The 14,140-nt window shown below is 36.5% G+C and overlaps 1 protein-coding gene across 19 annotated transcripts in view; it reads right to left on the bottom strand.

Moving 5' to 3' along the window:
• Nucleotides 1-12,845, bottom strand: part of LOC6637920 (longitudinals lacking protein, isoforms N/O/W/X/Y) — a 72,048-nt gene extending 59,203 nt beyond the window's left edge. For 3 of the 19 annotated variants that reach the window (XM_023174846.2, XM_047010307.1, XM_023174843.2), the window contains exons 1-5: nucleotides 4,967-5,181; nucleotides 3,474-3,927; nucleotides 2,991-3,405; nucleotides 2,273-2,917; nucleotides 2,130-2,213 (exon numbers count right to left, since the gene is read on the bottom strand). In XM_023174846.2, coding sequence (XP_023030614.1) covers nucleotides 2,130-2,213; nucleotides 2,273-2,917; nucleotides 2,991-3,405; nucleotides 3,474-3,647 — 1,318 coding nt within the window. In that variant the 5' untranslated portion in view covers nucleotides 3,648-3,927; nucleotides 4,967-5,181. Of the gene's footprint in view, nucleotides 1-2,129; nucleotides 2,214-2,272; nucleotides 2,918-2,990; nucleotides 3,406-3,473; nucleotides 3,928-4,966; nucleotides 5,185-10,848; nucleotides 11,107-12,418 lie in introns of those variants that run through there. The other 16 variants (XM_023174841.2, XM_023174871.2, XM_023174876.2 and 13 more) reach the window with 10 other exon arrangements.
• Nucleotides 12,846-14,140: the final 1,295 nt, after the last annotated feature.

Here is a 14,140-nt window from a genome sequence, read left to right as displayed (position 1 = left end):
ACACTTTTTAAACTTTAAGATATTAAGTTGAAAGTAACGTAGACGAAACACCCGTTTAATATACCTCAACAGCAGTGCTCTCTCTCTCTCTCTTCAAAAGAATGCAAGAGAAAGAACATACTTTGCTATTTTTAGAATTTCTTTTGACTTTGCGAAGCGCGCGTCGCGTTTTAAAAAAGTTTCTTAACAACTAGCATGAAAAATACTTGTTTATACATAATTTACTCATCAAAACAGAAATAAACAATATAAATATAATACAAAAAAAAAAAAGTCCCGTCAACCAAAATAAAGCAAAATAATATATAAATGTATGTATAGGATAAATACATAATTTTTTATACTAATAATAATAATAATACAAAAAAGTAAAAGTAAAAGAAAATAGGATAGGTAGGATTTTCTTTTTCTTTTTTAATCTGCATGCGTATTCTTCTTGTTTGTATAGTAAAAAGAGTGTAGAAAGTAAAAAGATAGAGAGAGAGAAAACAATTAGCACGCCGCCAAAGGGCGAAAAGAAAACAGAAGACACAAATAATGAGAGTAAAATGATATTGTGTGTTGTGTGGATAGTATGTTTTGCGAGTGTGTATGTGTGTGAGAGAGGGTAAACTGTTTTAAGAATTGTAAGAATTTTTTTGGAAGAAATTTGAACTTTTTAAGCGCCTGTACTCCCCCCCTCTCTTCCCTCCTCCTTCACCCCATTCTCTTCAAATATTTCAAAAAGACACGCACACTGGGTAAAAGAACTAACAACAAAGCCAGCTTACACACAAAAGACACAGTTAAGTTAAGAGAGCAAGAGCGAGAAGAAGAGCGAGCGGGTGGGCGGGCGGTTGGGGCAAACGCAGAAGACATACACAACACGAACATACACGCACACCCATAGATTTTGAACACTCACTCTCTCGTTATAGAGAAATAAAACATAACTGCTTCAAACAAAATATTTAAAAACTAACTTAAAAGAAAAACATATGCGTTTTTATTTTTTTAGTGTTTCGCTCTGCTGTGTCTGTGTACATATATATGAAGTGTGTGTGTGTGTGTGAATGAGTAGGAGTATTTAATGAACAGTTATGATTATTCATGTGAGGTTAAGGAGGCAGAAAGAAACTTAGAGAGGAGCAGGAAAGCAAAGGCAAGAGAGCAAGAGCGAGTAATGTAGAATACTTAGAGATGGATATGGGTTGAGAAATGGAGATAATGTATGGAGAGAAAAATGTTAATAAAGAAATTAAACAAAATGTTTCTTTTTTTTAACCCAAATGCGGCGTAACAAATCATACATAGATATGAGAAAAAGGAAATGTCAAAAACATGAGTAATGAATTTGTGTGGTTAAGGTTAATAATATAATAATAATAAATATGTAAAATATTTCGTCTATAATGTGATTTGTGGTTGGGTGTGTGAGTGAGGGGTTGTTTTTTTTTTTTTTATGTTTAGTTGGTGTTAAAAAAAATTTCGATAGGTTTTAATATATTAAACATATCATATTCTCATATATACACAACAAAAATACTAAATAAAAAAAAAATAAATATATAGTTTTTTATTTTTTTTGTTTTGGTTTTAGTGTTTTGGTTAAATCATAATATGTAATAATCAGAATGATAATAATAATAATTAGGTAAGTAAATACTTTCAACTTGCACAAAAATTAATTGTTAAATTCCTAAATGTCCTAATACTCTTTTATCATGTTCATGTTTAGTTTTGTAAAGTTAATTCCCTTTTCGACAAATAATAATAATTACTTTGTTCTTTCTTGTTGCTTGTTTTTTCTTTTCTTTGTATAATTTCGATCGTTTAAGAGTTTGTTTTTTTTTTTTTTGTGTTAAGAGCACGACGTATTTTCATTTTTTCTTTTTTTTTGTAAATAAAATTAAAAATTTTTGTTAAAGGATATTTTTAAAAATGGAAAATTAAAGTTATGTTTTGTGATTTTCTTAGAAATTTTTGTTTTGGCCTTTTGTCGTGCTCGCTGCGATCTTTTCATATTCTTGACCTAAGCTAATCTTTTCTATTTGATCTTTTTCATTTGTCTTTTTTTCTTCTGATATATATATATTTGTTTTTTTTTTTTTTTGGTAGTATAAGTAATATAATTTTAAACAAAAACTCACCTTGAGGATCCCGCTGCTGTGCATCCTGTGCGGCCATTAGTCCAATATCATCCTGAGATCTGTCATGTTGCCAGGCTCCATAATCTATAAGTGAAACAATTTTAGTAAACATTTAAAATTTTCGTAATTTAAAGGAGACATACTTTGACTAGATCCTTCGCCACCCTGACTGGTGCCGGCCGTTTGGTCCAGCTCTTCCATGGTCATATCATCCTCATCCATTGTCAAATCCTCAACATTCTCATCGTGGGCATCGTCATCGTATTCGGCTTTAGGTTCAATTACCATTTCAGATCCCACCGATGAGACGCTATTATCGTTTTTATTCTTATTCTGTTTGTGATTTGCTGCTGCCGAGGATGCTGATGAGGATTTGTTGCTACTTTCAATGACATTGGCCAACTGTTTAACGACCACACCAGTGTGACTAGCACCAGTTGAAGCCGCCGCATCAGATTCATGATCTTCCACGTTAACGCCTTGGGCGCCGCCTTGTTGTACATTCTCGGTATTGATGGCATCGCTGGTTTCTGTTGTTGCTGCTGTCGCTCCACCCACTGCTGCAGTTGCTGTCGATGTTAGTTTAGCGCTTTCAGTCTTTTTGGTTAAATTGGTGCTGGTCAATGGCTGGTTAGCAGCAGCGGCGGCGGCAGGAGACGCATTGGTGCTAGCCAATTGGGTGCTGACCAAAGCAGAGACGGCTAGGCCGGCGCTTGTCTGTTGGAGGAGTGACTGATTGGAGGCGGCGGCTTGTTGCAACACTGACGAATTGGAATTATCATGGACATCTAAAATGAAATTCAAAAAAATATGTAAATAAGCATAAGCTGCATCGTCAAGGAATATTCAAAATATATTTACCATTCTCCATGCTGCGACGTCTGACTTTTCGACGACGACGCGACGGACTCGATGAGCCCTCGCGTGAACCGGAAATATCTGCACTGGCATCCAGTCCGGCACCTGCTCCCGCAGTGGCCAAACGTGCACGCTTAGTTTGCTCCAAGGTATACGCTCCACTCAATTTGCCACCGCGATGATGTTGCTGAGTGGCCTCTGGCTTTGGCTGGGATGCAGCCGATGAGCCGCCAGTACGATTATCGGATAGACCTTTAATCTGCAGCGATTCGGCAGCCTTGAGCAAAGCGGCCAATTGATCTTGCGAGATATTTACTTCGCCACGATACATATAATCCATCATGGCTCGCAGTTCTTGATATTTGACATCCTTGAGTATAAATATGGGATGCTTGTCGTACTGTTCTTGGAGTAGGGTCTATAATACAAGCAAAAAAAAAAGATTAAACGAAATTCATATATTAGACCAATAATGAGTTAAATTACCGCAAAGTAGGGACTGCATGCTGATAGCACCACCTTGTGGGCCTTGAGAAACTTTCCTTCGGCGGCTAGCGTACAATCGACTAGAGTCTCATTCTCCAGCAGTGTATCGAATACACTAATCAGCGTGCTCTGATGGTTATTCCAGCGCAAACAAAATTGCTGATCATCATCCATATTGAAGCCTTTTATAGAAAAGGGGGATGCTGCTAATGATGATGATGATGTTGGCGGATGGGTGTGGGTGGTGGGTCGTAGGGGTTAGTTAACCCACTTTGGGTGGACCCTTTGTCGGGTTGTGCTCTCTCTCCCTCGAATTAGGTATTTATTTATGGCGGGTGCAGCTCTGTGATATTAAACTTAAATAAAAACGTTTTCTCCAACCCCAAAAACGAAGCGCGGCTTTTCCAAATGCTTTTTGTAGTTTTTTGCTTTCCAAGTTCTTTAGTCAATTAAGCTGCAAATAGTAAAAAGACCAAAATTGTGATTAGTTTTTTTTTTTTGTTTTGTTTTACTTAATAGATTATTATTTTTTGTTCTTCTACACCTTCTCATAATGCAAGCGACTCAAGGTCAAGTTCAACCAACCAACAACAATAATAATAATAACAACAACCACACTTACTGACTATCTCTTTTGCACTCACATATACATATATAGTTCAAACAGAAAGCAAAAACAACAAAAATTGTTAAAGCAAGATTATTGTTGGTTTTTGTTGTACTTTTGATATATGCAAAAAAAGAAAGAAAATAAATTTGTGTTATAAAGCGCCCTCTATGAAGCCCCTAAAAACTGCATTTTTTCGTTGTTCAACTTTGCTCTTTTTGAAAACTCATTCTCTCTCCCACTCTCTCTCTCTCTGTCAGTTAGTCTCTCTGTGTCGTTTGACACTCGCTCTCTCTCTAACGGTTTCGTCATGGCGGAGATCGATGAAAACCGATAAAACGACGAAGATGACAAAGACGACTTCGTAACAACAACGACGGCGACGACGAAACAACATAAAAAAGAGGGGAAGTTTTGCTTCTGCCTGTACATACAAAATGTCTCGATGGATGGAAAATTTCACAAGTTTTATGATTTTCAATTTCCCCCCAACACATACACACAAAAACACAGACAACATTTGGCCTCAGAAACCAAACTGATAATTTTTAAAGTTGGAAGTGTGGAGCAATCGCCTCCCTCGACTCTCGCTGTCGTTGTTTAAAAATAGAACATTTTTTCATTAGAAGTGAGACACACACACACACAAACACCCAAGCCATACATATGTATGTATGTATATATTGCATGTGATGTATGTACAACACATAATATAGATATGGGGGTCCGGTCCGTCAGTGTTTCCCTTTCCCCCCCGCAAAACAAACGCATCAGCAACGCCAACAACAAAACACATAATATCAATAGCAATTTCACCATGTTTTTCAACATCCAAGTATGTAATTTTTTTTTTTCGTTTTAACTTTTCCTTTGCTTTTCCACTTACTTATGAAAATGATTTCGTTGCAAAAAGGTTTTTGTGTAGCGTTTTTTCCGTTTAGTTATGTATGTATTGTATAGAAGTGTGTGTGTGTGCACGTATGTATGTAACTTAGTAGTTGTGGTGGGCCAGCAAACCGCACGCGCTGCCGCACAACAACGCACGAAAATCAAACAAAAGCTCCAAGCGCACGAAAGCAACTGAACGACGCAAAATTTTTCAACTACTGAGCGACAGTTTACAGTTTTTCGTTTTTCTCTGCCGCCGCTTCTGCGGCTGCGACGCGTTCACTCGCTCGGTTTGGCTCTCTTGCTCGCTCGCTCTCTTTCTCTCTCTCCTTTTTCAGTTAAACGAAGTTGCTGCTGCTGCTTGTTATGCGAGAGAGGGATAGGAATAGAGAAAAAGAGGGAGACAGAGAGCGAGAGAGAGAGCAGTGCATTAAGCATATTCTATGCACGAAAGAGTGAGCGTGTTAGCATTATACATTTTGGGGGGGCACGTTATGAGACTGCCAGAAAGCGGCAAAGAGAGAGGCAGGTAGCAAAAAGAAAAAAAAAACCCAACTGAGGACCGTGCAAAACTTCGAGCAAGTCGAAGTTGGAATACCCTTAAGCATTTTCCTTTTAATCGATCAGTTATGGCGTACCACCGACCCGGTACCAGCAAAAGGGCTGCAAGTATTGGCAGATCACATGCATATAATCTGAATGTCCTGAGAAATGACATTGCCATTTTTACAAATGTCAGATTGGTGGACAATTGACCGATGATCATAAATTATATATATTTTACGCCTTTAAGCGCGTATTTACCTGCGCGTTCGTATGTTGCAAACGTTACATTAAAATCAATATACTCTCTTTGACGGTGTATTGCAGCAAAAAGGAGCCAGACTGCAGCAATCGTGTCAAAAGAGCAGAGCAAATATAACGGGAACATATACACACGCACAGGTTTTATCTCACAAAAATGATGGGAGCCCCATCTGCGGCGACGTTGGCCTCGGTAAAATGCATTTTCATTTTGTGCAGCATAAAAACTCGTCACAAAATAAGCAGCTGCTGTACTCCATCTAACTGAAAGGCACACAAACAATAGAGATAGCAACACATTTTGCGGTGGCGGTGGCGTTGGCAAATGACGCACTCCCTTTTTGTTCAAGGCAAAACATTCTCATTCGATCAATATAATGGCGAAAATTCATACATACACACGCATACAAACACACTCACTCTTATGCTGCTTCTACTTTAGGGAGAAATAGTCTCCGCCACCCACCACAGCAGCAGCACTAAATGTGGTACCGTTAGTTGGGTTAGTGAGGGATCAGTTTTTCTAGTATACACACACCGAAAAACCAAGGTGCAAGGCATGCGCAATAGCGTCGCGCCATATGTTTTTCCCATAGTTGTTGCTAGGGCACGAAAACTCTCATCGTCATCATCATTTTAGCACGCACCAGCGAGAGAAAGAGCATGAGAGAGTGGAGAGGGAGAGAGCAGAGCAGAATAAGTAAAGTTGTCGTTGTGTATGTAGGTATAAATAACGGAAAGGGAGGAAAAATAGTAGGTAAACAAAAACAACAACGGGAAAGGGACGAAAAAGGATCTCTCTCGCTCTTTGCACATTGCAAGGTTTTATTTTTGCGCAGATGGTGGAGGATTATTATTATGATGGGATCCTTTTTCCTACGCAATGGCGTCGTTCGCCTTGGTCGGTCGGTCGGTCTGTATGTCTGTCTGTCTGTCGTTGTGAGTTTTGTTTGTTCTGGGTCGGAAAAAGTACAGTTGGACCCCTAAAAGAAAATATTTTATATAAAGCGAATTTATTGTGAGCGAGAGATTTGGAGCCGGATGTTTTTGATGGGGAGGGCGGCGGCGGGCAGCTGCAGAGATGAGATGAGGGGAAATGACGAATGTGTTGAGGTCTACTATCAAACCATGTCCAAAATACACCAAAAACAAATACATACAAAACCTAAGCAATGTATGCAATGATGTGTGTGTGGAGCATTGTTAGCGAAAATCTCAATTTGTAGGTTTTAATCTGGGCATCTCGATGAAAAACAGAGCATTTTGTTTGTGTTTAGAAAAATTCTGTCATTGATATTTCGAGGCCCTTAAATATAATCGGAAGAATGTGTTGAGGTCTACTATCAAACCATGTCCAAAAGCGTTGGAACACTGTTAGCGAAAATCTCAACTTTTTGGGTTTAATCTAGGCATCTCGATTAAAAGACACAGTTTATATAAAAGCATACTCTGTCATTGTAAACACGAGAGGCCTTAATTAGGCTTAAACTGTAAAGAGATCTACTATCAAACTTTGCACTTTGTTTCATTCTTTTCATGCAATGTTAGCGAAAAACTCTTTTTTTGCTTATTCTAGGCACATCCGGTACTAACATATGAAATAATACAATTCAAATGCTTTATAATTAGAGTGCCACATTTGGAGAGATAAAAAAAAAAGAAACAATAAAAAAAAAGGGATAAGTCCAAGCACGCGCCAGCCAGACTCAAAACGTGTCGTCCATTAAAAATAAAGGGGGAGAGAAGCAACCCCTAATCTAACATGAAAATCAACCCTTAAATTAAAGAGGTGCCAGAATACGATCCCCCTCCTTCCCTATATACAACATATAGATAAATTTTGGATCATCATCATCATCTGTTGTCCTTTTTCACAGGAAGTTGGAGACATTTGCAAAGCGCGCGTAACTGAGAGAGAGAGAGAGAGAGGGAGAAAAATGCGAGAGAGATCTCTGGTCGGCGGGGGGGTCTTTTCTTTGTCGAGTGAAAATTCTCGTTTCTCGTTTTTCTGTTCTGGTTCTGAAAAAGTCAAAAGAAAAACCGGTTTCCGCGCACAAAAATACAAAAAGAACTGTGCCATTTCATACACAATATTCTTCGCCCTGTTTATGTGGTTAACAGACTCTATGTGTGTGTGTGTGTGTGTGTCTATGTGTGTTGGCAGAAAAACCAGTTTACAATACAAAATGCCAGAAAAATTGCCAAAGAACAAACAAATTTAAAATGGAAATAACTGAAAGACTGAAAGAAAGAGGAGTCTGAAACAATAATAAAAAAAAAGTCCCCCGCCACATTTGCATAAAGTGGAATTTTATCTCACAGATACAAATGACTGGGCGGGCTGGCCCCTGTGCTGCTGCAGCATGGTGGCGGAGAATCTGAAGCAAACTCAGAATCTGTGAATTTGTATATATTTACGACGTAAAAATAAACGCCACTCCGACCGATGATGCTGGGCTGAAACTGCTAAAACTGAACTGGCTGCTGGCAGTGACTTTCAATAATTTTATTTCTGAAAACCAACAACAACAACAACCCCTCAGACAGAGTCTCTAAAGAGCCCCAAAGAAATCACCGTCGTCGTCGTCGTCGTCGTCGCCATGGACGTGTTGTACGGTGTATGTAGGCGTCTGTCGCTCATTTATTTAAATTTTACACCCTTTTTTTTTGCGGGAAGTGGAAGGGAACGAGCATATTTGCTAGACGGCAAGCAATGTCAAAATGGAAAATCCAAATTTAATCGAAAACACGATCACCACGTGAAAAATACTATAACAAACCCAGAGACCTTGAATTGAAGTCGACCTTAGACTATCGATAGAAAAATTAATTTGTTAAGTTGTCGTTTTTCATTTGTCATTTGTACTAATTAACCTCCATGTGGTTACTAAAAGGGCCAAGATGTTGGCTATAAGGGCGAATATACTCTTCTTCTCTTTTGTAGCCCTCCATGTTTTTATGTGTTTTTTCTCTATTTGATCTCCTGACAATTCTGGCTTCTAGACTAAGTACACCCTTAATAATATATTTTTTTGGTTTTTAGAGGTATGTAAAATTCGTTGTTTTCCTATATCGTTTGTACGTACATATTTCCTTTTTTGCCTTGGTTGTTGTTGTTTTGTTTCGAACAGAAAATATGTCGTTAGTGCCGATAAAGGCAGCGAAAACTTGTTTTTCTCGAAAAAGCAATACTTTAAGTGAATGTGAAGGGCCTATTGAGAAAAAGAGCAAGTATGTGGTGTGTGTCTGTGTGTGAAGGAATGAAGAGAATGGAAGAAAACGTAGGGCAACAAGAAAACTTGGCAATAATTTGACGATGATTCGATCGAAATTACTATCCCATTTTGTGTTGTTGGGATAATTATGTTCAATTGCTTCAACTTGTCGCACTCGAAGAAACCCTTCACAAAACACACACTTTTACTTAGGGAGAAAGTGAATTACCAAAAAAAAAAACAGAAATTAATCAACAAAATAAAAAAGTTCAACGAACTTTTTGGCCAATGGGCTGGCTAGCTGATTTTTTTTTTTTTTTTGTTTTTTGCGAAGAAACTAACAAAAAGCAGCCAACGATAACGTCGTTTATTATTGTTTACTATAATAATAACAAAAATAATATAGTTAAATATATATACACCTTTGTGCGTGAGAGTTTATGCCTGGGTGTGTGTGAGTGTGAGAGAGTGTGTGTGTGTAGGTCAGTAAAAATAATAATACATAAATTTGCAAGGTTAAAAAAAGACTCGAACAAAATTCGGCATTTCAGCGCCGTTGCTTTTGCTGTCTGTGCACTTGTTGCTGCTGCGCAAAAAAAGCTTTGAGCTTTCTTATTATTATTATTATTAGTATTATTATTATTATAGACTCTTCTTTCTGTTTTGTTATTCTGCACATGTGCGTAAAATGTAAACAAATTGCAGCCAAAATGGAAAGGAAAGGAAAAAGCAATTTTAAAATGAAATTTGGCAACATAGCGAAACGAAACAGAGGCGCGCCATTGCGACAAAACAGCAGCAGCAGAAGTATGCAAACTCATATAAATGAATGTCTCCATCTCACTCACTGGCTCACTCTCCCTCTCTCTTTCTATCACTCTTCACAATGTATGTTTGTATGTGAAAAATGAAAATGTAAACGTGTCTGTATGTACGAAAAGAAGAAGCAGAAACAGAATTGGAAACAAAAATATGTGGTTGTGGGCTAGCTAGCAGCTACTAGCTAGGCTAGGGTGAGTTGATAGAGAGAGAGAGAGCCCCAAATGTGTGAGAGAGAAAATTTCACGCTCCTGCGTGTGTGTGTGTGTGTACTGCTCGAGCAAACATAAAAACGAAAAGCGCCAACCCGAAGCCAAAGTGAGAGGGAGTAGGTACAAAAATTAAAGATGTATGTACATATGTACATATATATCCGTGCATACATACATATACATATGTACATATATATGTATGTATAATATGTGGAAGGAAAAAATCAACTCGCTCTCTTTTTTTTTATGTGTACGACTCGCTAGAGGGGGAAAATCAAAATGGCGGCCTACGACATAGTGAAAACGTGATTCAATTTTCGTTGAAAGATTTAACTTTTTTTGTTTTATTTAACTTGCCCTGCAAACCCTTGAAATGTGGGTGACTCCCCCTCTCTTATCCACCAACTAGCAACAATTTACTTGTTAATTAGAGGGAAAAAAGCTTATGTAATGCAAGCTTGCTCTCTCTATCTCTCTTTCTCTCTCAGGGACTTTTCAACTGCAACACTTGACCTCATTTGCATGGGAAAGTAGTATGAAAATTGCTGGTCATTTTAGTTAGAAAAATGCATTCACACACACACATATACACCAACACCACTTATGCACGCAGCCTTTGAAATGAAAGCTTTCCGTCAGCTTTTTGTGGGAAAAATCAATATGAAAGTGGGAAAAAATTGTTCCGATTAAAACGCACACACACATATATATATACATATATGTATATAAACTGTCATAAATTAGAAAGTACAGTTCTTTTTATGCAAAATGTTTTAATGTTTCATCAAAATTTTTTAAAATACATTTTTATTTCTTCATTTTATACACACCGAAATAGATCACAGGCAAAAATGTAGTCGTCGTCGTCGAAATTTTTTTGATATCTCTCGATTTTTCTTCCAAAAATATTCTGTATTTTACACACACAAACACATAGTAACAACACCAAGTAACGCGCGAGCCACAATAAAAATTTAATTTATTTTTATTAAAAATTGTTTTTCTTGTATGTGTATGTAGTATGCATAGACTTTGCTGCTGCGGAGTAGCAGCGCGCGTAGCGGAGCCAATGAAGAGAAAATGACGACTGAGCAAAATGGAGAGCGCAAAATTTTTTGTTGTTTTTTTTTGTTTTTCTTCTACACTCCAACCCAGCACACAAATAATGAAACATTAAAAACCCCAGCAAACATTTTGGGGGTTGCTCTTTTCTATCCTAAAGTATTGGTGGTGCGAGAGGGAAAGTTAGATATTTCAATATGTGCGACAGAGTGAGAGCTGTGCCTATGAACGCTACTGATTTATGAATCAAGAAACAGGACCATATCAGAGTTGCAATACCGATATGGTTTAGGTACATACATACATACATATGTACATACATATATATGTATTTATCCAATTATTATATGAGAAATATTTCTTTTATAGAGAAACGACGAAGGACGGCGTTTACAAGTGAGTTGACGTTGCCTTCTTTATGGTCCCCCTTGCGCCACCATAACAATGAGCACATTCAAAATAGAAGAGTGGGGGGACAAAAATGTATGCTTGATAAAAAAAATTCTAACAAAATCAGAAAGCTTTCGAGCAGCAACAATAACCTTAATTAGTAAGTTGATAATTTCTGGCAACTCTACTTACATACATACATACATGTGTATGTACGTATGCTCTAGCAGGAGGAGTTTAGAAACATCAAAATTACCGTTGCTCTCTCTCTCTGTCTTACATTCTAGCTTCTCTGTCACCGTTCTTCCTTTGTGTGTGTGTGTGTGCCTTGCATTTTGCTAATTGCAAATTGTATTTTGTGCATATATGTTTGTATGTATGTACATATGAATGTATGTACTGCTTTTTAGTATTTGTTTTATTTTTTCCCCTCGTTTTCATGATCGTGTGTTTTATTTTAAGGTTCCAGACAAATGACTTCATAGATATTTTATATAACAACAATAATAATTATGCTTGTAGCTTAAAACCCGAATATTTAACGGTGATTTTTATCATTTAACACTCTCATGCGAAATTCTAAACATACTAATTTTATAAAACTTAGAAGGAAAACATGAAATTGTTTATTAATATGTACATGTATGAATGTATGAACATATGTACATACATATGTATGTACGTACATATGTATGTACATAGGTTTGTGCATAGGTGGCAATAAGCCCTTTGGGCTAATAGTTAAAATCTCGAAAAGGGTGGGTAGAAAGGCAATTATTGTTTGATTCTTTTTAAGATCATGAAGCAGTTACAACATTTTCATTTTTCTCTTATACATGCATACATACATACATACATAAGTATGTACATATTTACATGGGTTATCAACTAGATACTGAAATGTTGTATATTTCTTTATTACATATAATACATGTCGTTTCGTCTCACCTGTAGGGAAATTATCATCATCATCATCATTATCGTCATCATAACAGCAACTCGGTCACGTAGAACCTTTTTTTTTGTTTTGCATTTGCCACACAGACACATATACACGAACGCAACACTTAAACACAGCACTGACAAATGTAATTAAAATAATTTATATTTTATGCACTTTACACATTTCGCTCAGGGTTTTTTTTTCTTTTTATTTTTTTTTTTGCTGTGTGGTATGACTTTTTATCCACTTTGTTTGGTTATAGTTCGTTTTGTTGCACTTTCAAATTAGTTACTTAGTTAGCTTGAGGGTGGTAGAGGGCGGACAGGCGATGTGTGATGTGAGCGGAGGAGTCTTTTGAAAAATCAAAGCTTAGGCATCAGCCGAAGTAACAAAATGATTTTGAATTCCTATTCCTGAGAGTTGCCGTTTGTTACTGATCGTGTGAAAAGAATCAAGAAAAAAGTTGGAAAAAGCACACGAACACACACACATACACACACAGCTAGAACAAGCGAGTGTCAGTGAGAGAGAGACAGTGAGCGAAAGAGAGCATTGAGGCGACATAGTTGATTGGGTTTTTGGCAAAAAAGCAGCAAACGGAGAGCGAAAACATGATGATGATGATGATGATGTGGATGAAGATGGTTGCAGCGGGAAGGTAGGGGGTGGAAAAAAGGTTGCTGAGTGATGGTTATCGTTTGTTGTTAGTGGAGGAAGGAAGTACTGCTAAATGAAAAAGTAAAGAAAATTTTTGTAGCTTTTTTGCGCGAATGTGAGTAAGCGTACATGCACATTCATATTTACGTATGTACATACATATGTACATCTGTACATCTGAAATATGTACAAACAAAATGTGTAAATAATATGCGTGTATATATGTATGTATGTACATATGTAAGAATGTATAAGGTCATAAAACCCCAAAAAAATGATGTTATTTATATAAAAAACTAATGAACGTTAAAGTTAAGTTTGTATAATTGTTTACAAATTTATTGCATACAGCCAATTTGCATTATTTTCATTTAATAACTTACAAACTTGTATTCAAAGTGTTTCATCATCTTCATTGTTTATTATTATTAATCATTATTAATCCACAAATTATTCGTTTAATCATTTACTTAAAACTTTCTTCTTGTTTGTATTATTTCCGAAAGTGATCCTTTCGTCTGGATCTACTTAATTTTCCTCTAGTTATTTGGCCTGAAACTTTGCAAAAGGTAAAAATCTATGAACTTTTTCCTCTTATCATTAAAATCAAAAGTCTATCAAATGTAGATCTCCAATTGGATTGATTGATACTTAAAGTAATTAGCAGAGTCGTTCCTAATGCATTACTTTAATAATGCATTGGTCCTTTCAAAAATATTTCTAATGAAATTTTTTTTATTGGCATTAAAGTAAAGTAAAGTAAGTAATGAAAACTGTTGCCATTAGCATTGAAAATGCAAAGTAATGAGAGATTTTCGTCGGTATTCAATAATGCTAATAAAATTGCAACATCTAAGCTTATTTTATTGCTAATGAAATTGTGTTTTCATTGGCATTATAATTACAAAAAATTGCAAATCAAGAAAAATTACAATACTAATGAAAAAGTAATGCTAATGCTTAAACGCACAACTCTGGTAATTAGGTAATTTTTTTTATAAGGCAATTAGATAGTTAAATAATTGTAACAAAACCTATAGATCTGTTTTAATTTAGTTAAATTAGATGAC

The sequence above is a fragment of the Drosophila willistoni genome (genome assembly GCF_018902025.1).
Source record: "Drosophila willistoni isolate 14030-0811.24 chromosome 2L unlocalized genomic scaffold, UCI_dwil_1.1 Seg72.1, whole genome shotgun sequence".
NCBI lineage: Eukaryota > Metazoa > Arthropoda > Insecta > Diptera > Drosophilidae > Drosophila > Drosophila willistoni.
Note: the sequence above shows the minus strand (reverse complement) of the source record. Positions and strands in the feature narration are given on the sequence as shown.